Here is a 26,123-nt window from a genome sequence, read left to right as displayed (position 1 = left end):
AATGTTTTCTGTCTCTCGGCAGCTCGGCGAACGCAGAACCTTGGACTCACCATATACAAAGCCGCCGCCACGGGTAAATAGAATGAATAATACGCCGTCTTGTGCTTCACAATCGCCTTGTACCTGCCGAACAGAAGGTCTTGAGCGTTTGGGGGACAAATGACGCCTTGCAACCGTTTTAAAAAGAGCACTGCGGTGGCCCTCGATGATTTCAGGGACAAGGTTTTTAAAGGAGACCCCCCCCCCAGCTCTGCAAGACCCACACATTGATGCCAAGGGTGTGTTGCTTACGGGGTCCCGGTATACCGGCGAGGCCTTCTCTTCTTTAAACGGGACTTTTTTGGAAAAGGCAAGCGTTCGACTTTCCAAAGCCCCATCTTCCTCCATTACCCCAAGGGCTTCTCACCTTTCTTCGGTGAAGCAATTCAAATTGATCTGAAAAAGGTCCAACGTTTGTCCCAGTTCTGTCTGGTAGGAAATCTGGGGAAGAACAGGACGGAGAAAAGCAGATGATGAGGAACATCATCATCGAAAAGCAAGAAACACGATCCAGTAGGACCTCTTTCCTTCTGCTTTGGCTTTTTTATTCATTGATTTATTAGATATACTCCCCAGCTTTCGGGTTCAAGAGCTCAGGGCGGCCTATGTAGTATTTCCTCCTCCTCCTTGGCGCCACGACAATCCTGCGAGGTAGGCCGGGCTGAGAGCCAGTGAATGGCTCAAAGACTCCCAGGGGATGTCTGTGGCTGAGGGAGGACTTGAACCTGGGTCTCCCCATCTCTAGTCCAGCACCTTTCCCACTACACCACCTGGGTATTTAATACTGTGGGTTTTCTCTGACTTTAGGCCGGATTTAAAATAGACTGTAAAAGGTTCCATTCTATAGGATTCTTCGATTCCAGGCATTAGCCTTTTTTACGCCATAAAGTTCAGCCTTGGCCCCTCCGCTGCCTCTCCGGGGCCCCAAATAAAACTCAGCCAAATTAAGAGGAATCTTAGACGGGAGGAAAAGGAACAGGCCTGGTTTACTGGGATGAGCTGCTCTGGAAAGGCTCACCTGGTGGAAAAGCTCCAACAAATTCAGATAATACGGCTGATCTCGGCAGTGGCGTTTCAGCAGCTGGTAAATGCTAGCCTCAACCAAAAAGGAATCATTCACAGCATCCAAGCCGATCCCTTCCTACAGGAGGAGACGAAAAAGGAGAAAAGGCAACATAAGAATTGCTGGAGAATCAAGACAGGCCATCAAGCAACCCCTAACGCCTACTTTTAACTTTCTTGCAAATAACAAGAGGGCCTCTGAACATGTACAGAGGGCCATCCTTCACCCCCACCAGTCCCCGAAGCGGGAATTCTACTCCAGCCGTCTCTGGGCTCACGGACTCCGAAGGGTCTTTGGGCTTGGCGGGATTGTGGCTCCCGAAGCAAAACCTTTGCAGAGATCTGGGCATCCGAGCTACGTTGCCCGTGGCTGAAAGATTTGCTTTCTGTATTTTTGCACAACTGGGGCACGAGGCCCAAATTCCCAGCTAGGGCAAACTCCAACTATTATATTCCAATTCTCCCAAAGGAGACCAGATTGGAGAAACTGCTATGTCATTTCATTGATATCCCCTTGGACAGCGGGTAGCGTCCAAGTCTCGTTTCATGTCATCTTTGTCTATTCTTTTTGAGGGCTGGTATTTCTTTGGGTCCGTTTACAACGTACTGTATTGCTGAATCCCCCTGCAATGATTCAATTCAAGGATCAAATTAAGGGCGCGGCCTGAACCCAATCACTTGATCTCCAGATGCCAGAAGAATCAGCGCACGGTCCCTCGTCCCAAAGCTTTTAGGATGAGATCCGAGGTTATCTGCCTGTTTAGGACACGGGTACAGCCTTGGTTCAGTCCTCTCAAGGGCTAGTAAAATTCAGAATTGTCCCAAGGCGAAATTGGCACCCAGAAGGAAAGAAACAAGAGTATTTCCCCCTCTTTTGCCACAGTGGGTTTGTGTGATGGAATGGACTTATGAAGGCCGAGCTCAGGGAGATAAGCATTTTCTTAGCTCGCCAGAACAGCGTGGGAGGAACAAGAGGACGAGACTGGCACCTCCCTGAGGAATTCACACTGTTGTGGCTGGAGGACTTTGGGAGCTGGGGTTTTAGTCCGGGAAGATTGATGTCAGGGCTAGCCCAAGGAACTCCAAGAGACCATGCCAATTCAGTCCAGCTATGTTTATCAGCTACAACCTCTAGCAAGAATCTTCCCAGATTAAAACCCCAGCTCCCAAAGTCCTCCAGCCACAACAGTGTGAATTCCTCAGGGAGGTGCCAGTCTCGTCCTCTTGTTCCTCCCACGCTGTTCTGGCGAGCTAAGAAAATGCTTATCTCCCTGAGCTTGGCTTTCATAATTCCATTCCATCACAGTTTAGGATCATTTCAGATTACCTGTTTGTACCAGCAAGGTCGGCCCCGGCGAATCGTCGAATAGTCCATGATATCGTCTGCAATTAGGAAAAAGGCCTGGAGCTAGAACGAAACCAGATGCCATCATTTTCCAGGTGGCGAGAGAAGAAGAAGCATTTTTTTTTCCTCCAGTGACGTAAGCGCGGAAGAGAAAGCAGGAATGGAGGCGAGCGATGCTTTCTTTTTTAAAAATAATAACGTCGTTGATCGTAATTAAAATGATGACACCTACATTTTTAAAACTGAACTGAAATTGAATTCAAAATTAAAATGATATATTTATATTTTGACTGTTTCTCCGTGAGCCGCCCAGAGTCACCCTCTGGGGCAGATGGATGGCACATAAATTGATTTATATATTTATTTATATTTCAAATGTGTCACCGCCCACCTCGCTGTGGGGTGACTCTGGGCGGTTTACAGCAAAAATAGAATAAAGATTGATTAAAATAGATAAATATGTATTAATTAGATAGGTTAAAAACACACTTCCTGTATAATACTTCCAAGAGGCAGATGTTAATTTAGGCGCATCGTCAAGGTGCCAGCCATCCCCAGGGTCGATTGTATCTTTCCTCCCCCCAGGCAAGTCGGCACTGCCAAATCTTCAATTCCCTCGGAAAAATTGGGAGGGTAGGGGCGCACCTCACCCCTAAATTTAATAAACAAACAAATATGACCATCATCCATATATTTCTAATCTGCCCAATAACTTGCTGGAGGAATCACAACACTGTCATGTCATTTCACGCTTCTAAAAACTTGGAGAACCTAAAGGGCCCCCGATCCATTTTGCAACACGCGGTTCGATTGCAGCTGATTCTCTGCAAACCGGAACCTAATTGGGAAGTCACAACACTGAGGACTAGTAACGTGAGAAGACCGAGGTACGGAGGGAAGAGCGATTCCCCTCCCTAAAGCTCAGAGGACACGCAGCTCAGCGGGTCGGAAAAGCCACACGTGCGTTGCAGACTTGGAGAGAAGTCACAAAGGAATTTACCAGTTCAACACACCAGCCCACGACGAGGGCAATATGGAGGCTCTTCGGATCAAGCTGGTCTGGTCTGGCTAGTTCCCGAAAAGCAGCCACCACCGTTAGCCCGCGGTTATATTTCCCACCAACGGCGTTATATTCTAACACCTAGGGAGGAAACGACAGGGAAGGCGTTGCAGCGATTGTGGCTAAGAACAGCGTGCCGCGCATGGTGGCTTGTGAGCAAATCATGATTTGGTATACGTAGCCAAGCAGGGCTTTGCCGGGAACCCACCTTTTTCAGCCTGGCGATAGCGTCGGCCAGTTCGGGGGGGTGAAGCTCGTCTTCCGTCAGATCCCGGACAATTTGGGGGAAGAAATGGACAAATTCGTCCTTGTCCGTAGCTGCGGACCTGCGCTTGACATCTTCGCTCATCCTTTTCCTAGAACGCAGACCTAGGGAAGGAAAAATTCAAACCGCTCACACCGGCCTACCGCGGTCCCGCTGCTCGAATCCAGATCTTCCCAAGTGCAAAAAGATCTCATCCCCCCACGTTGTTCCCCTAAGAAAATTTTATTTATTTATTACATTTCTCCCCCGCCCATCTCCCCCCAATGGGGGAACTCTGGGCGACTCACCCAGAGCATTCAAACCATAAATCTATACGAATCCATAAAACATCCATTTAAAAACACTTCGAAAAAAGGGAAAGGAGAGTCCGAGAAGATGATGAACCAACGATGAATCAAAAATAAACTCTGGACGTGCTTGACGTGCTTTGCCAATCCACATGTCTGTTTTTTTTAAAAATTAAATTGCAGTAAAGTAAATGCAGTAAATTGCATTCGGGCCAGGAAAAGCCCTAGCTTCTTCCATTTTTTTTTTTTTTAAAAGAATCAAAGCTGGATTAAGGCTCAGCTTTGGCGCTCTGACCGTCTTGCTAAACATTTCGGGAAGGAGGATAAGAGGATATTTTGCACGGGGAGCCAATTGTCGTCTTGGGCACCGTCAGAATTTGGGGTTTTAGCATAAGGGTTTCCCTGGAGGTCTTGAGGGTGGTCCTCTACCTAAGCCAGTGTTGCCCAAACTTGGGCACTTTAAGATGAGTGGACTTCAACTCCCAGAATTCCCCAGCCAGCATGGCTGGCTGGAGAATTCTGGGAGTTGAAGTCCACTCATCTTAAAGTGGCCAAGTTTGGACAACACTGATCTAAGCTGTCGCAGCAGCTCTTGCCCTGAGCCAGGGGTGGGATAAATGACCCCTGAGGTCCCTTCCCCTTGGATTGCGCAATAAATGCCCAGAACTTTTATTTCATCACTCCCTCGAACGTCGGCCATCAAAGGCCTTAACCCTCCTTGAAAAAAGTTCTTTTTATCCCAGCCTTTCATTTCTCTCTCCGTCTTATATCCTGCTGGGCTTCACCAAGACTCCTGGGGGTGTATAAATCCAGCGGCTTCCCGGAGCCAACGGAAAAGATCCGGACAGGCTACTCACCTCCTTTGCAGGAAAAAGTTGGGAAAGGTCAGCCTGGCTGCAACCCGAAAAACCACCCTGCGAGGTAGGAAAGGCGCCTTTCGTGGAGGATTGCAGCTTCGAAAGGGGGTCCCCGAAACCCCAGTCCAGAAATGAGAAGGCGACGCCTGCAATTCAGTCCTAAGGTTTCAAAGTCCACAGAGATGCGATGTTATGACCATGAGCAGCATCAGCGAAAGAACAAGTGTGGGTTTAAGAAAGCAGACAGCACAAATATCATGCGGACTAGCAACTTCGTCTAAATTTGTTTGCAGGGCTATTCGGGCAGCGTCTCCTTTGGCAAAGGAGGCAGAAATTCGAGCAGCAGCAATCGTCAAAATGCAAAATAACGCAGAAAACTCTTATATGCGACTTACCCTTCCTATTGCCGCAAGTATCTCGAGCGCTAAATAGAGATTGTGCCCTGTATGGTTATAATTCCTATTGCGCCGAGATAGGTTCTGGGATTCGTAGTCCTCGCGTTATCGGAGCTCCGCAGCAAGAAGGCAGGTCCGCCGCTCTGGGGACTACAACCCCCAGAGAGCCTCGCGAGGGGAAAAAAGAGGCCGTCGAGGTAAGTCTAGATCAGAGCCGCACCACCCTCCTGATTGGCCTTCTCCATCGTATGAAGACGGGCCATGGAGTTAAAAGCCAATCAGAAGCAGGGGAGGAGGAGCTTGAATCTCAAGAGAGCTGTGGATTGGCTCACAGGGAAAAAAAGAGTGGGCGTGTTCCTCATGCCACCTCTAAATAGATTAACCCACTAGGGTGGGGACAGAATTAGGAAGTGCTTAGGTGGTGCAAAGTTTCTCTCTCTTTAATTTTTTTTTTTTGTGCAAAACTACGAAACTCCCAGGCTACCTTTTGGATCCCCTTAATGGTCCAATAAGGGGAAAAAGGCGGGACTCAATTAGATCTTATTTCAATGGGGTGGGGAGAAAAATGCTGTTTGGGGCGGAAAAAGCCTTCAAGTTGGCTTCAATCTTTCTTTCTTGCCCGACTAGTTTGGGAAGTTTAAATCTGTTTTTTTTCTCAGCCCGCCTTAGGCGAAAGATTTTCCCCCGTGAGGAAGGAGCGTCAAAAGTTTAAAAAAAAAAAATCAAATAATATAGGAGTCTTGTCGTGCATTTGAATGAATTATTCTATTTGAATTCATATGTCTTCTGTTTTTGCTGTAAACCGGCCAGAGTTGCTCTGTAGCGAGATGGGCAGTGACAAATTTGGAATAGACATAAATGCAAATAAATAAAAAGGGCAGCATGCCTCTGAGCATGTGCAGAGTGATTTCCCTTGGGAAAACCATCTCGCCCTTCTTCATGGGGTGGGGGGGAAGGATCTTCAAGAATCCTTTAAAATGACATGGGCGCATTACGTTACAGAAATCATCCCCAGCTATTACTGCAAAAGGGAAAAAAGGTTGACCCCCAAAATCTGCAAAATGGGGGCACCTTTGGGGTACAAAACTGTCCATGGGCCACCCCTAAACTAGAATGTCTCGGGGGCCTCTTTTGCTAAGTGAATATTATGCTAAATTCAGGTGGATTCCCATGTTTTGCTAAGCCAGAAACAAACCGTGTTATCTAGCCTGCTTGCTTGTTCAGTGTCACATCCAAGCCAGGCTAAACAAACTAACGATGATTAATCTGGATTCTTGGTTGGAAAGGACCCAGAATCCTTGTTGTTCAAGATCTGAAGGTGCTGCTGTTTGTAAATGGCTTGGGAGGGGGAAAATATTGTTAGAAGGTTGGGGCATGTAGACATTTTTATATATTAAGACATTTAGATGTTTAAACATTTATCTTTATATATTGTATAATATGAAGTAAAAGCAGGCCTAGCAACCTTCTAACCTCAACCTTCTAACAATATCCTGCTTTTCCAAGGAACAGAAGTCGCCTTGCATTGATCAAGGAGTGGGAAAGGATAGATCTTGTGAATTGACTATCTTACATTAGTAACAAAGTGTTCAATTTCATTTTTTGTTTTTTTCCCTGCATATAGAAATGTGCTTGGGAGGGGGAAAAACATCCTGCTTTTTCAAGAAGCAAAAGTTACCTTGTATTTATCAAGGGTTGGGATCGATCTTATGAATGGATTGACAATCTTCCATGAGTAACGATGTGCTCCATTTCTCTTTTTTGGGCTGCCTATAGAAAGGTGCTTGTCATTACAAAAATAGGAACAGTAGTCATGGAGAAGCTTAAAAAGCCTGAAGGACGATGAAGACTATATTGCTTATTTAACCAATTGTCCATGGGGGGGAATCGAAAAAACATTTTGATTTTTAACCAGCCTGGTTTAAAAGCCAAGGCTCTTGAATGATGCTGGCTTTTATTGCTGGTTTGCTTTGATAAATAAATAAATTGCTTCCTTCCCTGTCGATGAGCTGGTATAGGGTGAGCGATAGCGATTTTAAGAAATGGTTCAGCGTGGATCCCTAGAAAATTGCTCGCTCTGTTAAACAACGTGAAGCTAGCAAGCTGGACCCCAGCTCTCGTTTCCAGGGTTCGGTTGTATTTCTGGTGAATTTCGAACCAGCATTGGCTGTCTGTAATTATCCGTTCGAAAGGACAGTGTGGACCTCGTTTTATTTTTATGGAAAAGTTTTCTGGCCGGCAGCTTTGGAGCCACACAGTGAGACTAGGCGGTGACAAACTTTAAATATAAGTTTATATTTAAATATATATATTTATATATATATATATATATATATTAAATATATATATTTATATATTTTATAAATATTTATTTAATTTTTTATCTAAATATTTTTTATTTAATTTTTTATTTGATTTTATTTAATTTTTTATTTAATTTTTTATTTAATATTTAATAAATATTTATTTAAATATATGTATATATATTAATATAAATATATATTAAATATATAAATATTATATATTTATATATAAATATAATATAAAAGATTGATACATACAGACGTGGAAGCAGCTAAAAGTGATCTGGACTCTAGCGGCTTGCTCGAAGATCCCGAAAAGGGAGCATCGGCCGTCCAACTGGATAAATCTCCCCAGCTGTGCCAGAGCCAAGCTAAAGAAGAAACACGAGGCCAGCTGCACCTTTGGCGTCGCCGAAAACTTCGCAACGATTCCGGTTCTATTTCTAGCATTCAAAGAACGTTCCAAGTAGCATTAAAAAATGCAGAAATACTGCTGCTGAAAACCAAAATATATGCCAACACTGTACAGCTTCTACCGAAGTAACTGGGGTTTATAGGGACGGCGACCGTACGTGCTTTATTACGAAGAGAGTCCTTTATTTCAGAAAGCTGGCCCTTAGATGGATTTGATTTAATTACTTCTTTTCTTGGCTGGGCTCTGGAATTTCCCTTTGTAAAGCAAAGTGGGAACATAAACACTTCTTGTTTTTTAATCCTTAGGCACCTTTTTCAGGGTTGTCCTGTATTATTTCCCCCCCCCCCGCCCAAGAAACTAGGCTACGAAAGAATACAGTCTATAAATAAACTGTTTTTATAGGCCACGGTCAAGAGACACAGCTTAATTGTTCTGGTAAAGATGAAGAGAGTTTGCATAAGATGCTTTTGCAAAATGAGAAGGGACTGATAAGCATTTGCAATAAAATAATAATGCAGATTGAAGTTTCTAGCTCACCCTTTCTTGCCTCCTCCTTCTCCTCCTCTGTCAAACATTATCTATCTATCTATCTATCTATCTATCTATCTATCTATCTATCTATCTATCTATCTATCTATCTATCCATCCATCCATCCATCCATCCATCCATCCATCCATTTATCTATCATCTATCATATTTATATGATAAATAAATTCCCTTCCTCTTCCCCTTCCTTCCCATAAAAGGCAAACTGAGAGTCCCCTCAGGTTATAAGAAGAAATAGATTAATTCTCCATTAATTTCTATGAATTATGTGCCCACGAGCAGTGCCATCTCACCTCTCAAGGGAAGCAGAAAACACACTCAAAACTAAACTTTCAGGCTGCGCGGAAAGCCAGCCTGATTTTCATGGGCCAGTAAACCATTTCTTTGTTAAAGCCCGGTTTATGGAATAAACCACCGTCAGCCGGGTGTGCCAACCACGTGCCTCAGCTCTCATTGAACGGCTGGGTTTGTGCAACACGGCCAAAGATGAACTCTGGGGCTGTTTGATGCCTGTGCCATCCAGCACGTTCTCTGTTTGCAAAGGCAGGAAAGGCACGGCCTGCAATCTGAGGGCGCTGCCCGGAGCTCGCCCCGCCAATAATCTTGGAAAACTTGTGTGCCACACAGAAGCACCCGCGGGTCCTGCTGCTTGACTGCAGCTTTGAAGGAGGAGTGTGAGCTCTGGATAGGAAACAGGCAGCTCTGGCTGGGTGTGGTGGTGAGGTTTTGAGCCAGGGGTGGAAATCTCCATGGGAAAGGGGCTGGCCTAGAGCAATTGCAACAGCCGTCCCTTCCGCTTTTCTTGCTCTTCACGGCGGTCCAGAGAAAGCAGGAAAAAAGAAAATAAAAGAGACCCCAGCAGGCCTGTATGACTCCTTTATCTTGGGGCAAGGCTGTCCCTCACGCGGGCAGCGGGCAGGGGAGGGCTCGGATCGATGTCCCCGGGCCAGCCGAGCGTTCCCTCGCCAGCCCCTGTGCCTCTGGTAGCAAAGGTTGATGGCTCCGCTTGCGAAACGGGATGGGTGTGGGCATCCTAACGCCCAGCGTGGGTCTGATTATTCTGACCTTTGCAGCAAGAGACCAGTTGGGTGAGCTTTGCACCAAGTAGGCTGTGTGCAAGCTTCAAGCTGGTGTGGGATTTGTTTTGCTCCCTCCTATATTGCAGGGGAGAGAAAGAGAGATCATTCCTCAGATCTGCATGGATCCCTTCCAGAAAGGTTGGGAAATTGGGCCAAAGCTTGCATGAAATTCAGCTGGAGCTGTTTGCTTGGGCATTAAGTCTCCTGACTCACTCACTCACTCACTCACTCACTCACTCACTCACTCACTCACTCCACTCACTCACTCCCTCCCTCCCTCCTTTCTTTCTTTCTTTCTTTCTTTCTTTCTTTCTTTCTTTCTTTCTTTCTTTCTTTCTTTCTTTCTTTCTCCCTCTCCCCCTCCCTCCCTCCCTCCCTCCCTCCCTCCCTCCCTCCCTCCCTTCTTTCTTTCTTTCTTTCTTTCTTTCTTTCTTTCTTTCTTTCTTTCTTTCTTTCTCCCTCTCCCCCTCCCTCACTCCCTCCCTCCTTCCTTCCTTCTTCCTTCCTTCCTTCCCTCCCTTCCTTCCTTCCTTCCTTCCTTCCTTCCTTCCTTCCTTCCTTCCTTCCTTCCTTCCTTCCTTCCTCTCTCTCTCTCTCTCTCATTAGAATTTTTCAGTGTCATAAAACAAACAAGAACAAAGGCAGGAAATGAGAAATAGAAAAGGGAAAACATACAATGATGCCCTCCGCCCGTCTTTCTGTCCAATCATGATCATCTGAAATGTTTCTCCAACCTCTTCGGCCCTTTTTAATCCCCAGATCATCCGTTTGATTCTTTTTTCTTCTTTCAACAAAAAGTCCATATAAGGTTTCCAGTCTTTCAACAAAGGATCTTTTTTTAAATTCTTTGCTGACCAAACTTCTCCTGATTCTGATGGGAATCGGGGGCTGCTTTGGGGGCACCATCAGTGCAAAATACACACCGACTTCTTGGAGATTTGGGAATGAGTGTCACCCTCCCGTAATGCTACTTTGAGACGGAGTTGAGATGGAGTCCCCCCAACCCCGGATCTGGGAGAAAAACCCAGGAAAAGGCTCCCCTCGGCTCCTAAAAAGGAATGGGGAAAGGCTTGCTGCAATATGAACATTACTGTAGCAGATTTTCTGACTCTTGCACTGTTATTCTGAAAAAAAAAAAAAAGGCAAGAAGAGAATTGAACCCTGGGAGTGGGGCACCTCGGGGGCCCCAGACCCACAGCAACGGGAGGAGGTTGCAAAGTTGGGCAGGCAGGGAGCTTGGATGTTGTGGGGGGCCTGGAGGTGACCCGTCTGCACCGCAATGGGCAAAGTGAACTGAAGCAAGCGTGGAACGCCGGGAGAAGCGGGATGGGGGGTTACAGTAATATAATAATCAAGGGGAGGAAGGTGTGTGTAACGTGGCCGATTTTGGTACTCTGTGCCAAAACGGTTCTTTTGAAATTCACCCAGGTTGGTTTGTTTCAAAATTCTTGCTTTCTCCTTTCCTCTCTCTCTCTCTCTCTCCCTCTCTTCCTTCTCCTTCTTTGGGTTTTCCTTTCCTTTTTCCTTCTCCTCTTTTTTCTCTTTTCCTCCCTCCCTCCCTTTCCCCCTTCCTCCTTTCTAATTTTCTTTTTCTTTCCCTTTCCCCTTCCCTTCCTTCATTCCTCCCTCCCTCTCTCTCTTTCTCACCTTCCTTCCCCCTTCCCTCCCTCCCTCCCTCTTCCTTCCTTCCTTCCTTCCTTCCTTCCTTCCTTCCTTCCTTCCTTCCTTCCTTCCTTCCTTCCTTCCTTCCCTCCCTCTCTCTCTTTCTTCCCTCCCTCCCTCCCTCCCTCCCTCCCTCCCTCTTTCTTTCTTTCTTTCTTTCTTTCTTTCTTTCTTTCTTTCTTTCTTTCTTTCTTTCTTTCCCCCTCCCTCCCCTCCCCTCCCCCTCTTTCTTTCTCTTTCTCTCTCTCTCTCTCTTTCTTTCTTTCTTTCTTTCCCCCTCCCCGCCCCTTCTGCTAAATTATAACCTCTTGCTTTCCTTTCCTTTTTCCTGTCCTGTTCTTCCTGCGCCTTTCGTTTCTTCCCCTTTGCACCCCATTCCCTTCCCTTCTCCAGATTTTTCTTCCTTTCCTTCCCCGTGGAAATCAAAGGAAGGGATCAGGAAAGTTGCACCCCCCCAGGCGTTCCCTGTGGGCTGGCCTACCTCAGAGGGTCCTGGTGAGGATAAAAGGGGGAGAGGGAACCCCCCGCAGTGTCTGCTGCCTGGTGCTGCAGGAGGAAAGGAGAAATGCCCCTGCCCGCCAGAGGAAGCCAACTGTTCGGATAAACATGACTGGGCAACTGGGGAATAAAGGCTCTTTTGCGAGGGGCCGGCTTGGAGCCGCGGCGGCTGTGAACTTGGGTCTTAGCTGGTCACTGTTTAACCAGGAGAGTCAGGGTGAACTTCCAGGCGCAATCTGGAAAAAGCTTTGGAAGGCAGGAGGAGCAAGATGGACGGTGTGTCACAAGCCGGGCCTGGGGAAAGGGGTTGGCGGGCATTTCGATGGCTTCTGAGGGTGGAATGGAAAGGAGGATCTTGTGCACTGAGTAGGAGGCCTGGCCCTAATTAGTGGGTTGCTCGGTAAGCGAGCCTGGCTCCGTCTTTTGCTTCCCCGCCAGCAGGTGCCGGGAACCAGCCCCACAACATGGCTGCCCTCACCCAGGAGCTGGGCACGGCGTTCTTCCAACGCCAGCAGCTCCCCGCCTCCATGGCTGACACATTTTTGGAGCACCTCTGCCTGCTGGACATCGACTCGGAGCCCATCACCGCCCGGAGCACCAGTATCGTCTGCACCATTGGTGAGGCATCGCTTTGATGCGGGGTGCATTATGGGAAGGGGGGAGGAATGGAAGGGGGGCAGGATGGGCAGTGAAGGACAGGGTCACACACGTCCATCCCTCGATCCCTGCCCAATTTTGCAAGGAAGCCACTTTGGGCAAAATCAACCGAGAGAGAAAAAAAATGCCACTGAATTTTGGGGCCTCGTCCTGGAGGATTTGCTTCTGCCCCTTGCAGGGGACCCTGAGGAGGCCCCCAGAACGCACTTTTCCCCCCGTTACAGGTCCCGCTTCGCAGTCGGTGCAGATGCTGCGTGAAATGATCAAAGCCGGCATGAATATCGCACGGTTGAACTTCTCGCATGGATCGCACGAGGTGCCAAGGAGGGAAGGGGAGAGGGGAGGAAGGGGGGGAGGCATCACTTTCCAAAGCCGGGGGGGGGGAATCAGGGCCCCTTGAGGACCAGCAGAGGGACAGGGAAGGCCAAACCCCCAACAATGCAAAAAACCCAATCGGATTTACACCCCGCCTATAACCTTTCGAGGCCAAAGGAGGAGAGTTTCTGCGTCCCAATCTTGCCTGAGAGCATCTGCTGCTCCCCTCTGGATTAGGCAGGGCTTGGTGGTGGTTCTTCTTCTGCCGCTAACCCCAGTAATCGGGAGCAGAGCCCCCATGTCCAGGAGCAGTCTATCTCTAAAATGCCCACCACTGTGGAACTAGCCCAACTAAGGGCCCTTTCATTTATTTTACTCAGAGAGGGTCAACGGTCTGTGGGGATGACCTCGGGAGACAGGGGGAAGAGCTTCAGCTAGGGCAATGGTTGGATAAACAGCAGCTGAGCCTGCAGAAGGAATGGGGGCGTGGCAAACATCTCAGAAGGGACCCTCCCTAGTTTCTTGGGGTGTAAAGTCGGGGAGGGGAGAGATGGGCTTCCAGACTTGCACGATTCTGTTGATGTCACCTTATGAGAAAGTAGAGCTAGTCCTTCTGGGTGTGCTTCTTGGCTGGACTACCTCGCAAGGCTGGCAGAGAGAGAATGCACAGCTCGCTTTTCGATCGCTTGCACCTTTCTCGAAAGCAACTGCTTTGCAAGCTGGTAGCGGAGTGGAGGCAGGGAGCTGGACTCAGGGGTGCAGACCCTTCCTAACTTGGATTCAATTTCGTTCCATTTCAGTACCACGCAAAGTCCATTGCAAATATCCGGGAAGCGACCCAGAGCTTTGCCACTAATCCTCTCTTCTACCGGCCCGTGGCCATCGCTCTGGACACCAAAGGTCCTGAAATCCGGACGGGTTTGATTAAAGGGGTAAGATCTGTACCAGGGATAAATCTGAAACTTCTCCCCCGTTAAAGAAATCTTTGCCAACCAGTCACATCTGTTTCTATCAGTTCTTCCAACAGTTCTACCTTGGAGCTTCACTGAAAACAAGAGAACCGGAAGAAAAAAATGCTTTATCTAGTTGGGCACTGGGTGAATTCAGCAGATTTGTTATATTTAAACGTAAAACAAAAAATCTGCAAATCAAGCAGATGTTTGTGATCCGTGAAATGTGTCCATGCAGCTCACCTCGATTGAAGCAATGACTCAATAGCCAATAAAATACAGGTCCTCGTTCAACGACCACTTGTTCAGCAACGATTCAAACTTACGACAGCGCTGAATGAGTGGTAGTTATGACCGGTCCTCACACTTCCAGCTGTCGCAGGATCCTGCGGTCACGTGATCACGATTTGCAATCTTCCCTACCTGCTTCCGACAAGCAAAGTCAATGGGGAAGCTGGCAGGAAGTTGCAAGTCGTGGTCATGTGAGGCCCTCGTTTAACAACCCACATGGTCCTCACTTAATGATGGCCGCCGGGACTGCCAGAACGACCAATGCTAAGCAGCACGGTCATGTGGTTTTTCGATTTATGACTGCATTGCTTAACGACAGTTTCTGGTCCCAGTTAGTGTTGTTAAGCAAGGACTACCTGTATTGAGGGGAATAACGCTTCCTTGCATTTGGCTCGTGATCTTTCTCCAGGGTGAGGACAAAGAAGTAGAACTGGTTAAAGGATCCCACTTGATTGTGACCACCGATCCGGCGTTCCGGGAGAAATGTGATTCGCACACTATTTGGATGGATTACGCCAATTTACCTAAAGTGGTTAACGTTGGCGGGCGGATCTTCATTGACGATGGGCTCATCTCCTTACTGGTCAAGGAACTCCGTAAGTGTTTTCCCATTTTAGGCTGGATCTCTCGCCCACCCCATCCTGCCCACCTCTGCGTGAAGGATCTCTTCCTCTCCTTAGACCGTCAGGGAGTCCCATATTCTGAACAACATCCTATAAATTTGCTATCCTGAATAAATATTCCCTACACTTTGCTATCAGAATCCACACATTTGCCAGTTGAAGCCAGTGGAGGTAACTTGATTCCCAGGATATTCTTTTTCGGGATTCGCTTTCGTTATCGCTTGCCGGCAAAAAACAGGCCCGCTCTTGGCCAATATTAACAATTACCAGCAGAAAACAAGCCGGCTGGGCTGGCTGCCCTGTTTTTCGTCGGCAAGCAAGGAGCAAGAGGCGCTTTTGGGGCACTTGACCGTGTGGAGTGACCTCATTATGCAAAGCCCCGCCTTGCCGCGGTGTCGCAACACAGCCATATAAAGGAGGGGCTTGGTGAGGTCATGGGGCGGAGCTTGCCACGGTTTGGCCTGCTTTGCTGCCTGAACTTGTGATGGATTTAGCCACACGCGCCGCACTGTTTGCACCGTCTTAAAGAAACAGCATCTTTTCCTGGGGGCTCATGTCTAGCTGTGCAATCCCAGGGAAATATGGGGCCTCCAAATGGATCTTTTGGGGGAGTGACATCCAAAAAGACATCTATCCTCGCCAGTCGAAATCTTGATTCTCCATCTTGTGTCCCCCACCCCACCCTGGTCTGTGTACAAACCGCTAGGCCCCAATAGTTGTGTCGTCGAGGTGGAGAACGGCGGGATGCTCTGTAGCCGGAAGGGAGTCAACTTGCCGGGGGCTAAAGTGGACCTGCCGGCGCTGTCGCAGCAGGACAAACGGGACCTGGAGTTTGGCGTGGAGCAGGGGGTTGACATCGTGTTCGCCTCCTTCATCCGCAAGGCCGGCGACGTGGCCGCGATCCGGCAGGTGCTGGGGGAGCGCGGCCGCAACATCAAAATCATCAGCAAAATCGAAAACCACGAGGGGGTCAAAAGGTAGTCTTCAGATGCTTCTTTGGGGTCTGATTTGGGTCCTGTCAGCCTTGCGAGGTAGTCCAGACAGGAAGCACGCCCAGATGAACTCATTCTACTTTATTGTACGGTGACAGTAACAGAAGCTTGCAAATCTGAAAGTCTATCTCCCTCCCCACCTTTACAGCCCAAGAAACTAGGGAGGGTCCCTTCTGAGACGTTTACCACACCCCCATTCCTTCTGTAGGCTCAGCTGACGCTTATCTAACCGTTGCCTAGTCTGCAGCTCTTCCTCCTGCCTCCCGAGGTCATTCCCACATACCGTTACAGGTCTTTTACCAAATGAGAAAGAAACACGGGCGTCTCTCTTCTCGGCCTGCCTTATCCTTTTCCAGATGGATCCTTCCTGACACATCCATGCTGGGACCATCACGATGCGTAGCAAGAGCAGTTTGCTAGGCTCAGAGGTTGAACCTTCCTCAACCCTCTTTTATGGAGAACCGTCACCGAAGGGCATTGCGGCTCGAAAAGAGCCTTGCTTTTAAGACCCTCGGAATCCATCTATAAGGCTAAGTCCAGGCTGCAGAACATCACACATCCACTAGAGGGCAGCAAAGGAACACAAATTATTTCTTACCCCCCTAGTGTTGATTGAGAGTACTGCAGGCCAGATATGGCGACCCTGTAATGCAGTGTTTTTCAACCATGGCAACTTTGGGCATGTGGACTTCAACTCCCAGAATTCCGCAGTCAGCTGGGGAATTCTGGGAGTTGAAGTCCACACCTCCTAAAACGGCCAAGGTTGAAAAACATGGCTGATCGACGAATTGTCATAATTGCCTTGATCCATCGACGGTCTAACTAAGAAGCAATTTGCTTATATATCAGGATTGTACAACTTGCCGTTATCCCCCAAATTAAGGGCAACTTCTCCCCTCGCTCCAACCTTCCTTTTGTAATGTTTCCTATTCCAGAAAAAAAGAGGGGGATTGTTAAGCAGGTGCCACGTGGACTGCACTGAATTTTAATTTTAATTAAATTCAATCCAGTTGAAGTTTTTGTTCATTTTTGTCCCTCCTCTTCCAACTTTTGGGAGTGTAACCCCTGGCATAACATTCACAGAGAACATGTGGCTCTCAGTGTAAAACAGCCCCAAAATCTAGCCTAGCCCATAGAATTTAATCTAAGACTGGATACTTTGGACTACAACTCCCAAAACCACTTGCCACTGACCCCACCAGATGGAGCTGATGGGATTAATTGTCCAAAGCCTGGAAGCCTGGCTTAATTCTTCGTCTGGTCTAATTCTAGAGAGGCTAGATTTCTCCTTGCAGGGTAACCTTCCTCCTGTCACCAAGTCAGCAGGCTGGGCTGGGCTGGGCTGTAACTTTTGTTCTCGCCTTGAGGTTTGATGAGATCCTGGAAGCCAGTGACGGCATCATGGTGGCTCGCGGTGACCTGGGGATCGAAATCCCCGCGGAGAAGGTTTTTCTGGCTCAGAAGATGATGATCGGCCGTTGCAACCGTGCGGGGAAACCCGTGATCTGCGCCACGCAGGTAAACTGCACCTGAAGGGTTAGGATCCTTCAGTCTGTATGAGTGGAACAACCTGCCACATGTTCTTGTCCACTAGAGATCGTCCAACGGAAGTTGGCTGGCTTTCTGGCAGAAATGGTTTACTGGATAATGGCTTAAGTAGGCCGTTTGGTCATTTGGCTCTTTATTCCTTTGAATAAAGGAATATTTATGGTCATACGCTGGTCTATGACCGAAATAAAATTGATCGATTGATTGATTGAATATTTATGGTCTTCTGATTTCCAAAAGCCACTCTGGAGGGCTTGCGGTTGGATAGAAGAAGAATAAAACAAAGGAACTTAAAAAAACCAGCCAGCATCTGGAATGGAAACATAAAATAACAAAGTAGGAAGATAATCGAATAAACAAGGCCAGCCGTTGTAAAATCTAGCGTTTCTCAGCCTTGGCACGTTTAAGATGTGCGGACTTCAACTCCCAGAATTCTGGACTTCGGCTCCCAGCAAGCTGGCTGGGGAATTCTGGGAGCTGAAGTCCAGAATTCTGGGAGTTGAAGTCCGCACACCTTAAAGGTGCCAAGGTTGGGAAACATGATTACTGTAGTCTATTCAAAAACCTTTCATTTGGGATGGGTTCCTCCCGTGCTCTGGTGTGGGGCAATGCTACGTTCTGGGGATCTCACCGAAGGCCAGCAGGATCGAGGCCCTCCAAACCTTGGGGGGAATGCTGGTCCTTAGGGTAGGTGCTGTGACAAACACTGCCTGGGTCCCACCAGGTGAGGCTGCTTCATAGAAGGGATGGCCTCTGTGTCCGATCTCCTGGGGCGAGTAGAAATGATTGGAGGCGAATAGCGATCATGGTCTCCAATTGCTCCTGCAAATAACGGTGAAAGGCGTTGGGTTGAGGTGAGTTGGGTTCTCTTACTGCCCCTTGGTGTAGGGAGACCCCCCCCAACTCTGACCCCAAGGAGTTGCACGAGAGGTCCCTGCCCTTGAGGAGCCGACAGACCACTTCTTTCGCCAGATGTTGGACAGCATGATCAAGAAACCCCGTCCCACAAGGGCGGAAAGCAGCGACGTGGCCAACGCGGTTTTGGATGGGGCTGACTGCATCATGCTGTCTGGGGAGACGGCCAAGGGGGCCTACGTGGTGGAGGCTGTGCGAATGCAGCATGCGGTAAGGCAGCCCTTCCCGTTTGGAATCGGAAGCCAACTTCCAACACGTGGGTAGGAGCATCGCCATGACAGAAGAGGAAGAAGGGAGGAGGGGGGAAGAGGAAAACAAAAGTGGGGCCTAGGAACGCAGGAGTCTTAGACACTGTGCAGACCCATGATGGCAAGGAGACAAGACTCCTTGTCTTCCTCTCCTTGCGCGCAGATCGCCCGAGAGGCTGAGGCCGCGATGTACCACCAGCAGCTCTTCCAGGAGTTACGTCGCCTGACGCCCCTGAGCCAAGATCCGACCGAGGTGACCGCCATCGGCGCGGTGGAGGCCTCATTCAAATGTTGTGCCGCTGCCATTATCGTCCTCACCACATCGGGCAGGTGAGAAGAGTCGGCGAGCCAAAGATAGGGTCTCCTGCTTGCCGGACCGGGGTGGGGGGACCCGCTGGACGGCTGGCAGCCGCACAAGGTGGCTGCCGTGATGGAGGCGAGCATTTGCGGGTCGATAGAAGTGGCTGTCGTCGTGGGGTGGCGAAGATGCCATCCAGGTTCCTCCCTGACGTCCAGGATACTTCTGGTTGCGGGTGCACGGCGTGCTCCCGTCGCGTCGGTTTGGTGGTTGGTGCCCAAGACCCCTTCCAGCACCCCCGTTTTCCCATCCATACACTGAGCCAGCAAGAAGGCAGCTACAAAGTCCCGGGTTCGAATTGCCCACAAATTTGGCCGCAGTGATTCCGTTTCACTTCCCCTCTGCATCTTCCCCCGGTTCAGGTCTGCCCAGATCCTCTCCCGCTACCGGCCCCGGGCTCTCATTATCGCTGTGACCCGTAATGAACAGGTGGCCCGCCAGACTCACCTGAGCCGCGGTGTTTTCCCGGTCATGTGGCACGGCGCTAAGCAGGACGTCTGGGCGGAAGATGTCGACCGCCGGGTGCAGTTTGGGATCGAGATGGGTGAGTTGGTAGAGCTTTGCTCTTTCCAGGAACGATTTCTGCCCTCAGAGACTGTTGGGCCTTTTATTAATTCTGTGGCTGGCTGATATCCCACTGGTACAGCCCTTTCAACCACCTGTTGAATTAACATGCTTCTCCAGCAGATATTAAATGCATAATACGCTTCATGGAAAGCAGGGTCCTCTAACTCATCTCCTGTTTTGAAGGACTTAAGAGGGGACACGCGTTCACCCAATATGAATCCCATGGATTATTCTAACTTTTATCTATCTATCTATCTATCTGGTCTATCTTTCCCTCCCTCCCTCCCTCCCTCCCTCCCTCCCTTCCTTCCTTCCTTCCTTCCTTCCTTCCTTCCTTCCTTCCTTCCTTCCTTCCTTCCTTCCTTCCTTCCTTCCTTCCTTCCTTCCTTCCTTCCTTCTTCCTACAGTGAGTTATATGTCTAATACACAAATAAATGAAACCTTTTAAAACAAAATAATTTATTCTTGTTTTAACTAATCCAGCAATAGAAAGTCAGAGGAAACCTGGAACCCCCCCCCCCTTTTTTTTTAATCTTCCTCTGAGAAACGAATGCAAAGCGGCTTAAATCCACCTGTCTTTGCTGGCTGCTAGAGGGGCCGAGATGGCTGTTCCGTAGGCAGGGAGTTCCAGAGTCTGGGGCTGCCGTGGGGAAGGCCCTCTCTTTTCTCCCAGGGTGGAGGAGAGGCAGATTTCAAAGCCTCCTAAAAGGAGGAAAAGCTCCTAGCGGAGCTTTCAAGAGCATGCGCACTGGCAGCCGGGCACGAGTCACACACATTGTCTGGATTCGCTCAACCAGCTAATTGATGGATTGATCAAGACCACCTGGGGGAATGATGCAAATCCAGAATTTTTTTTGCCCGGCATTCTTGCGTGAAGAGTTTGTCACGCTGTCTCGACGGCACCCGTTCCATATTTGTGGCTGGCGTGTCTGAATCTCCTTTCTCTGTCCCTATCGCAGGGCGAGTGCGAGGCTTCCTGCACTCGGAGGACGTGGTGATCATTGTGACCGGCTGGAGGCCTGGGGCGGGCTTCACCAACATCATGAGAGTGCAACAGGTGCCGTGACCATCGCGCCGTGGAGGAGCGCCAAGGCTCGCGGCTCAAACCACTCCAGCTTTATTCCCGTTGCTGAAGGCCGTGCTCAGCGTGCTTGAGTTGCATCGTTTGCCCCCCGCAGCAGCTCCGATTGGGAAGCCCCAAGAGGGTTCAGCCCTTGCTTAAAGATGCTTGTGGAAAGCACCCTTGTCCGTCAATCTGTCTCCAGGGCAAAACGTACCGAGGGGCTGCTTGCTCTGGGAAGGGCGGGCTGGGTGCAGAGCAGAGCAGCTCTGGCAGGCGCGGGTTGTGATAAGGAGTTTAGAATGATTTCTGGTCTTAGCTGCACAGCAGGGAGGATCACCCCTCTGTCCCTCCTCCCTCTGTTTCCTTCCTTCCTTCTTTCCTTCCTTCCTCCCTCTCTCTTCCCTCCCCCTCCCCCTCCCCCTCCTCCCTCCATCTCCTTCCTCCCTCTCTTTCCTTCCTTCTTTCCTTCCTTCTCCTCTCCTCCCTTCGTCTCCTTCCTTCCTTCCTTCCTTCCTTCCTTCCTTCCTTCCTTCCTTCCTTCCTTCCTTCCTTCCTTCCTTCCTTCCTTCCCTCTGTCTCTTTCCTCCCTCTCTCTCCTTTCTTTTCTTCCTTCCTCCTTCCCTCCCTCCCTCTGTCTCCTTCCTCCCTCTTTCCTTCCTTCCTTCTTTCCTTCCTTCCTTTTTTCCCCCTCCCTCCCTCCTTTCTCCCTCCCTCCCTCCCTCCCTCTCCTTCCTTCCTTCTTTCCTCCCTCCCTCCCTCCCTCCCTCCCTCACCCTCCTTCCTTCCTCCCTCCCTTCTTTCCTCCCTCCCTCCTTCCTCCCTCCCTCTCTCTCCTTCCTTCCTTCTTTCCTCCCTCCCTTTTCTTTCTCCTCCCCTTCCTTCCCTTTTTTCTTCCTCTCCTCTTCCTTCTTTTCCTTGCTCCTTCCTGTGCCCTTCCCTCCTTCCGTCCCTCTGCTGAAGGCCAACCTGCCTGATCTGCTCTGAGCCCATAAACCCCCTGAACCAACTTTAATCCACAGCTTTAAATCTCCGCTCAGCCCAGCCAAGGGCTCCCAGTGTGCCAGGCAGAACTGTTGGCCCCATTCAGAAACCCAAGGGGAGGGATGGGGGGATAAAAACACCAAGACCTGCAAAGACCCTTAAGGGCAGGGGAAAAAATAGCTTTCAAGTAGCGATCTGAACCTGACAAAGGTGGACTGCGTCTTTTCGTACCTTTGGAGTGACCACTCCATATGGAATTCAGCTTGGCGATTGGTCCTTGAGAAGAGGTTGAATGATGCTGATGGACTGAAAAAATTCTTGGGAAGGAGGGGGGGAAAAAAAAGCTAAGGGAACAATCTAGTGGGAACCCACTTTCTACCCAGGCTACATCTTTTTTTCTTTTTTAATGGGAATTTTCAGTTTGGACAGCCACTGAAAACCTGGGCTGGAACACAGTAGTCTGGAATTGGGCCCGGCTGGCTGCTTGGAAGCCCTGGAACTGGAATGCTGCACTGGGTTGTCGCCGATCCCGATTTTCATGGTTTTCCACGGTCAATCCAGTGCGTTTCTTCCCATTTGAAGAACCTTTGCTTGAAGGGAAGAAGCAGGGCCGTGTGAAGTATGAACCGCATTACAAGTGGGGCAAGGGGTTTGTTTTTGAAGGACTGCCGGGAACATAAAAAGACACGTTGCTTCCTGAGCAGAAGGGTGTGATTTTCCAAAACGGAATCCAACCTAACCGTTGAACCCCTGAAACCTGTTTCTCAAGGTGTCTTGTCCCAAACCTGCAGGTTAAAAAATCAAAAAGGTGTCCATTTGCAAAAAAAAAAAAAAAGGGGGGGGTAAGAAAAAAGCAACTTTTGGGGACAGCAGCTAGCAGAACAGCTTGGTCAGGTTTAATACAGTGTTTCTCAACTTTAAGATGTGTGGACCAACTCCCAGAATTCCCCAGCCAGCTATGCTGGCTGGGGAATTCTGGGAGTTGAAGTCCACACATCTTAAACTTGCAGAGGTTGAGAAACCCTGGTTTAACGGGACTGACTTTGCAGGGATGAGCATCAGCCCAACTTTAATACAACAGCACCCTGAGCCCCAAACAAACTAACCAGGTTTGCTAACCAGAGTTAGCGCAGAGTGCAGATGCAACCAACACATTCTTCTCCCGGGCAGAGAATCCAGCTTCTGCTCCTTTTATGCATGTATTTTATTGAGGGGTGGGGGCGGAAGAAGGTATTTTCTGCTCTTCTGGTGGGCCAGGGCTGGGTCCTTGGAGAGCGGAGCGTGAGATGGCGAAGGGCTGCAGGAAAACAGCTGGAGAGCAGCCGATGAAAGCCTGGGGGGGCTGTCTGCTCCATTCCTTGCCTGACCTTGAAGCCATCACCTTAATGCGGAAAGTCATTTCCTCGTGGCTGCTCTCCAGCCGCGGATGGATTAAAAAGGGAAAGGCAGATGCTGGGCATTAAACTATTAGGAAAGAAGGGAGGCCCCGTTGGCTTGCTGGAGCGGGAGAAGAGGTGGGAAAGAGCTGGGGAGAAAAGGCCTCTTTTTCAAAGGGGGTGATCTGCTTGCCTCTTCTCTTCATCCAGGAGTTGATCCTCCCTCTCTCTGCTTCGCTTGCCTTCCTGCATTCCTCTGCTTCTTTCTTTCTTTCTTTCTTTCTTTCTTTCTTTCTTTCTTTCTTTCTTTCTTTCTTTCTTTCTTTTTCTTCCTTCCTTCCTTCCTTCCTTCCTTCCTTCCTTCCTTCCTTCCTTCCTTCCTTCCTTCCTTCCTTCCTTCCTTCCTTCCTTCCTTCCTTCCTTCCTTCTCTCCCTCCCCCTCCCTCCCTCCCCCTCCCTTCCTCCCTCCCATCTTTTCCTTCCTTCCTCCCTCTCTCCCATCTATCTTTTCCTCCCTCCCTCCCTCCAAGTATGATAATTTGAGCCTGGTCATTTATGCCTTGAGTGGGTTGATTTGTTCAAAAATTCATTGGCTTGTTTTTCTTGGCTGTCCATGGTCTTCTCAGGAGTCTTCTCCAACCCCAATGTTCAAAAGCCGCAACGCTTTTCCACGTCCAACTTCTGCTTCCACGGAGCGCCACACACAGTGGAAACCACCCCCTGAGGTCTTCTGAGCTTTGTAGGTGCTTGAATCTCTTTTCCAAGACCTTCACTGCTACTCTACCCAGTGGTGTTGGTTCTTGACTGCTGGTTCCTTGATTGTTGATGGTTGACCCTAAGAGCCAGAAGCTCTCCACTATTTCAATGTCTTGTCAGTTCTAAACCTGGTTTCTGTACCTGTAGTCATTAGCTTGGTCTTCTTTACAGTTAATCTTAGACCCTTTTTTCACTGGGTTCCTTGACTTTCATGAGTGATTTACACTTTCATTTCTTGAGACCTCAAACTGAAATCAAACTGTTATGACATGTCCTCATACTAGTACAATGTTTCTCAACCTTGGCAACTTTAAGACATGTGGAGTTCAACTCCCAGAATTCCCCAGCCAGCATGGCTGGCTGGGGAATTCTGGGAGTTGAACTCCACCCATCTTAAAGCATGCTGGCTGGGAATTCTGGGAGTTGAAGTCTACACAAAAGTTGCCAAGGTTGAGAAACACTACTAGGAGTTTCATGACTCCACCCCACCAAAAAGGGGACAATTTCAGAACATATTCCTCTTTTTTACATAGTTCTTGACTACGAAGACATAGCGGGCCTCACTACAGTCCCGTCATCCACTTTGGCTGTCGACAAACACGCAGAAGCCAGGCTTTCGAGTCTCTCTTTATTATTGAAAACTCTTAGGTACAATGACCGAACTAAATTGAACTTAATTTAAAAAAAACCAAAACCAAACCAAACATTTAAAATGTTCTCGTGATATGAAACCTACAAGCTCCGTACACCGAGCGACGCGGAGTGCAAAGGTGGTGAACTCATCATGGTCTTTGGTGCCTAGATTGCACACACATCCAGACGCAGGCACGCACAGCTCATGCCACGGAGAAGGGCACGCCAATGCACACATACACTCAAGCTCAGAAGGGCCGACTCACCAGGGCGTGCCCACAATGGATCCTTCCCCTTTGGAGCTCCCTTATGATCCATTGGATAAAGGTGCTTATTGGGCCCCCCAGCGAGCTTCCCCATAACAAGAAACCCCCCCAGGAGGAAGCTCTGTGGGGACTCCCTGTAGGGCTTCGAAGGCGAACCAGAGGGAGTTTTCAATCTCCCGCTCTTACGGATGGACGTTATCCTTAACGTGATCCAAATGAGGACACCACCACACTCTATTGCACCCTAGGCCCACTGACACAAAAGGGAGGCACCCCTTTCTCCCCCCCCCAAATGCGTATCTATGGGGAACAGCAGCTACAGATGGCTCTACCAGATCAAGTGTAAACAAGAACTTTTGGAATGTTTTGAACCTACACGATTAAACTGGGCACTCCTACCAGAGGAGACTAAGGGCTGGAGAATAAAGGGCCAGGAAGCCAGTTCATGTTGCTCCCGCTGCGGTGCACAGCACAAAGGTGTCTGCTAGGCTGGTCCAAGCTGGTGGAGACCCACCTAGCAGGGACAGCGTCCCTGAGCAGCAAGAGAAGCACCGCGACTTGCCCAAGACGCACGGGAGGTGCCTAGCGTGTCTCCAGACGGTCGTCTTTTCTAACCGCAATCTGGAAAGGAAGGGGCTGGTCCTGCTGGAGAAGACGCCAAAGGTCCCTTCCCTCTCCTTCCCCCGGCTGGAGAAGACAGGCCCACGCCGCCACGTGCCTCCTGGCCCTTCCTGACTTGAAACCGCCCTCCCTGACAGCACCAAGTACTAAAGTGAAAAGCATTTTACAGCGCGAGGGGTAAGATTGGCAGTGGAGCTCGCTACGAGAGGAAAACAAAATCAGAGAGAAGTCGAAAAAGTTCCAGGCAGCTACTCTACCCTAAATCGGTAACTTGGCTGGATCAGAAAGCAACATTGGTCACACCAAATTTGGCTGCTTGGGCAAAAGCCCACACGGAATGCACATCACGAACTACGGTTCCTGGAGAGGACGGCTGGGTCACGGAGGGGTCTCTGGGACGCCCCTCCTGACGAGGAGGGAGATCAGGTGCAGGTGGTTTTGAAGGACTGACCAACCCTGACAGTGTTTAGGCACAAGGAGGGCGAATTAGACACTCTGCTACTCTAGTATGACCCTTCATGGCTGGTGAGGGCATCTTGGAAAAGCTCCCCCAGGATAGAAGTGGACAGGAATAAGGGTGGGACCACTCACAGGGATATCTTGGACTTCTCCTTCAACAGCCCATACTGTAGTTCATGGCATGGACCAACTTGCACCAGGGCTAAACCCACCAAACGATAGCAGATGGACAACTCGTTCTAATATGCTTCAAAACACAAGTAAACTTCCCTTGGGTTTCACAACTCAGGGGCGTAATTCAAAGGAAGGAGTCAAAGGGGGGACCGTTGTCGGAGACGAAAGACTGCTGGACTTATCCAAGGAGCACATCTTCCTCTGGTGCGGGGTTAATCTAAGAATAAACGCCGTATTCTTTTTCCCGTTTCGGAATGGTTAACGCTCCTGCAAAATTGCACGATGCCCGTAAACATGGCTCCGAGGTAAATCAGATCCTGCTTCTCTTGGTGCTCTTAGAAACGAGTCCGCAAAGCAAAGGGGTCAGTATATTAAGAGGGCTTTAAACGGCCTCGCACAAGATGGAGCGGTGGTGGAACATCATTGGAGAACTATCGGTTTACAGCAGACGCTGTGACATTGTTTGCTCAAACGCACGGACCTTCCTTGTTCCAATAAATTCCTTCTGGTGACAGA

The 26,123-nt window shown here is 49.1% G+C and overlaps 2 protein-coding genes across 11 annotated transcripts in view; one reads left to right on the top strand and one right to left on the bottom strand.

Moving 5' to 3' along the window:
• FDPS (farnesyl diphosphate synthase) overlaps positions 1-11,894 on the bottom strand; it is a 15,151-nt gene extending 3,257 nt beyond the window's left edge. The window contains exons 1-10 of one of the 3 annotated variants that reach the window (XM_025171510.2): positions 11,798-11,894; positions 7,872-8,056; positions 6,989-7,080; positions 4,916-5,074; positions 3,715-3,875; positions 3,447-3,587; positions 2,429-2,509; positions 1,058-1,180; positions 407-480; positions 51-123 (exon numbers count right to left, since the gene is read on the bottom strand). In XM_025171510.2, the coding sequence (XP_025027278.1) occupies positions 51-123; positions 407-480; positions 1,058-1,180; positions 2,429-2,509; positions 3,447-3,587; positions 3,715-3,855 (633 nt within the window). In that variant the 5' untranslated portion in view covers positions 3,856-3,875; positions 4,916-5,074; positions 6,989-7,080; positions 7,872-8,056; positions 11,798-11,894. Of the gene's footprint in view, positions 1-50; positions 124-406; positions 481-1,057; positions 1,181-2,428; positions 2,510-3,446; positions 3,588-3,714; positions 3,876-4,915; positions 5,075-5,310; positions 5,644-6,988; positions 7,081-7,871; positions 8,057-11,797 lie in introns of those variants that run through there. The other 2 variants (XM_088137288.1, XM_007435760.4) reach the window with 2 other exon arrangements.
• PKLR (pyruvate kinase L/R) lies at positions 9,296-26,123 on the top strand. Of its 8 annotated transcripts, none has more exons than XM_025171506.2 (11): positions 9,296-9,441; positions 12,256-12,432; positions 12,696-12,787; positions 13,587-13,718; positions 14,437-14,623; positions 15,357-15,627; positions 17,010-17,160; positions 18,163-18,315; positions 18,517-18,683; positions 19,074-19,255; positions 20,238-26,123. In XM_025171506.2, exons 2-11 carry the CDS (start codon positions 12,279-12,281, stop codon positions 20,342-20,344), a joined length of 1,596 nt encoding a protein of 531 aa, XP_025027274.1. In that variant the 5' UTR covers positions 9,296-9,441; positions 12,256-12,278; the 3' UTR covers positions 20,345-26,123. The 8 variants fall into 8 exon arrangements, with proteins under 8 accessions (XP_025027274.1, XP_025027275.1, XP_007435824.1 ...); XM_025171507.2 differs by having other exon boundaries at positions 9,298-9,437; XM_007435762.4 differs by having other exon boundaries at positions 9,315-9,441; positions 12,253-12,432.

The sequence above is a fragment of the Python bivittatus genome, unplaced genomic scaffold, assembly GCF_059951505.1.
Source record: "Python bivittatus isolate LINGU-HERP-01145 unplaced genomic scaffold, Pbiv_v1 ctg000180_np1212, whole genome shotgun sequence".
Lineage (NCBI taxonomy): Eukaryota > Metazoa > Chordata > Lepidosauria > Squamata > Pythonidae > Python > Python bivittatus.
This window is presented reverse-complemented; position numbering and strand designations above follow the sequence as displayed.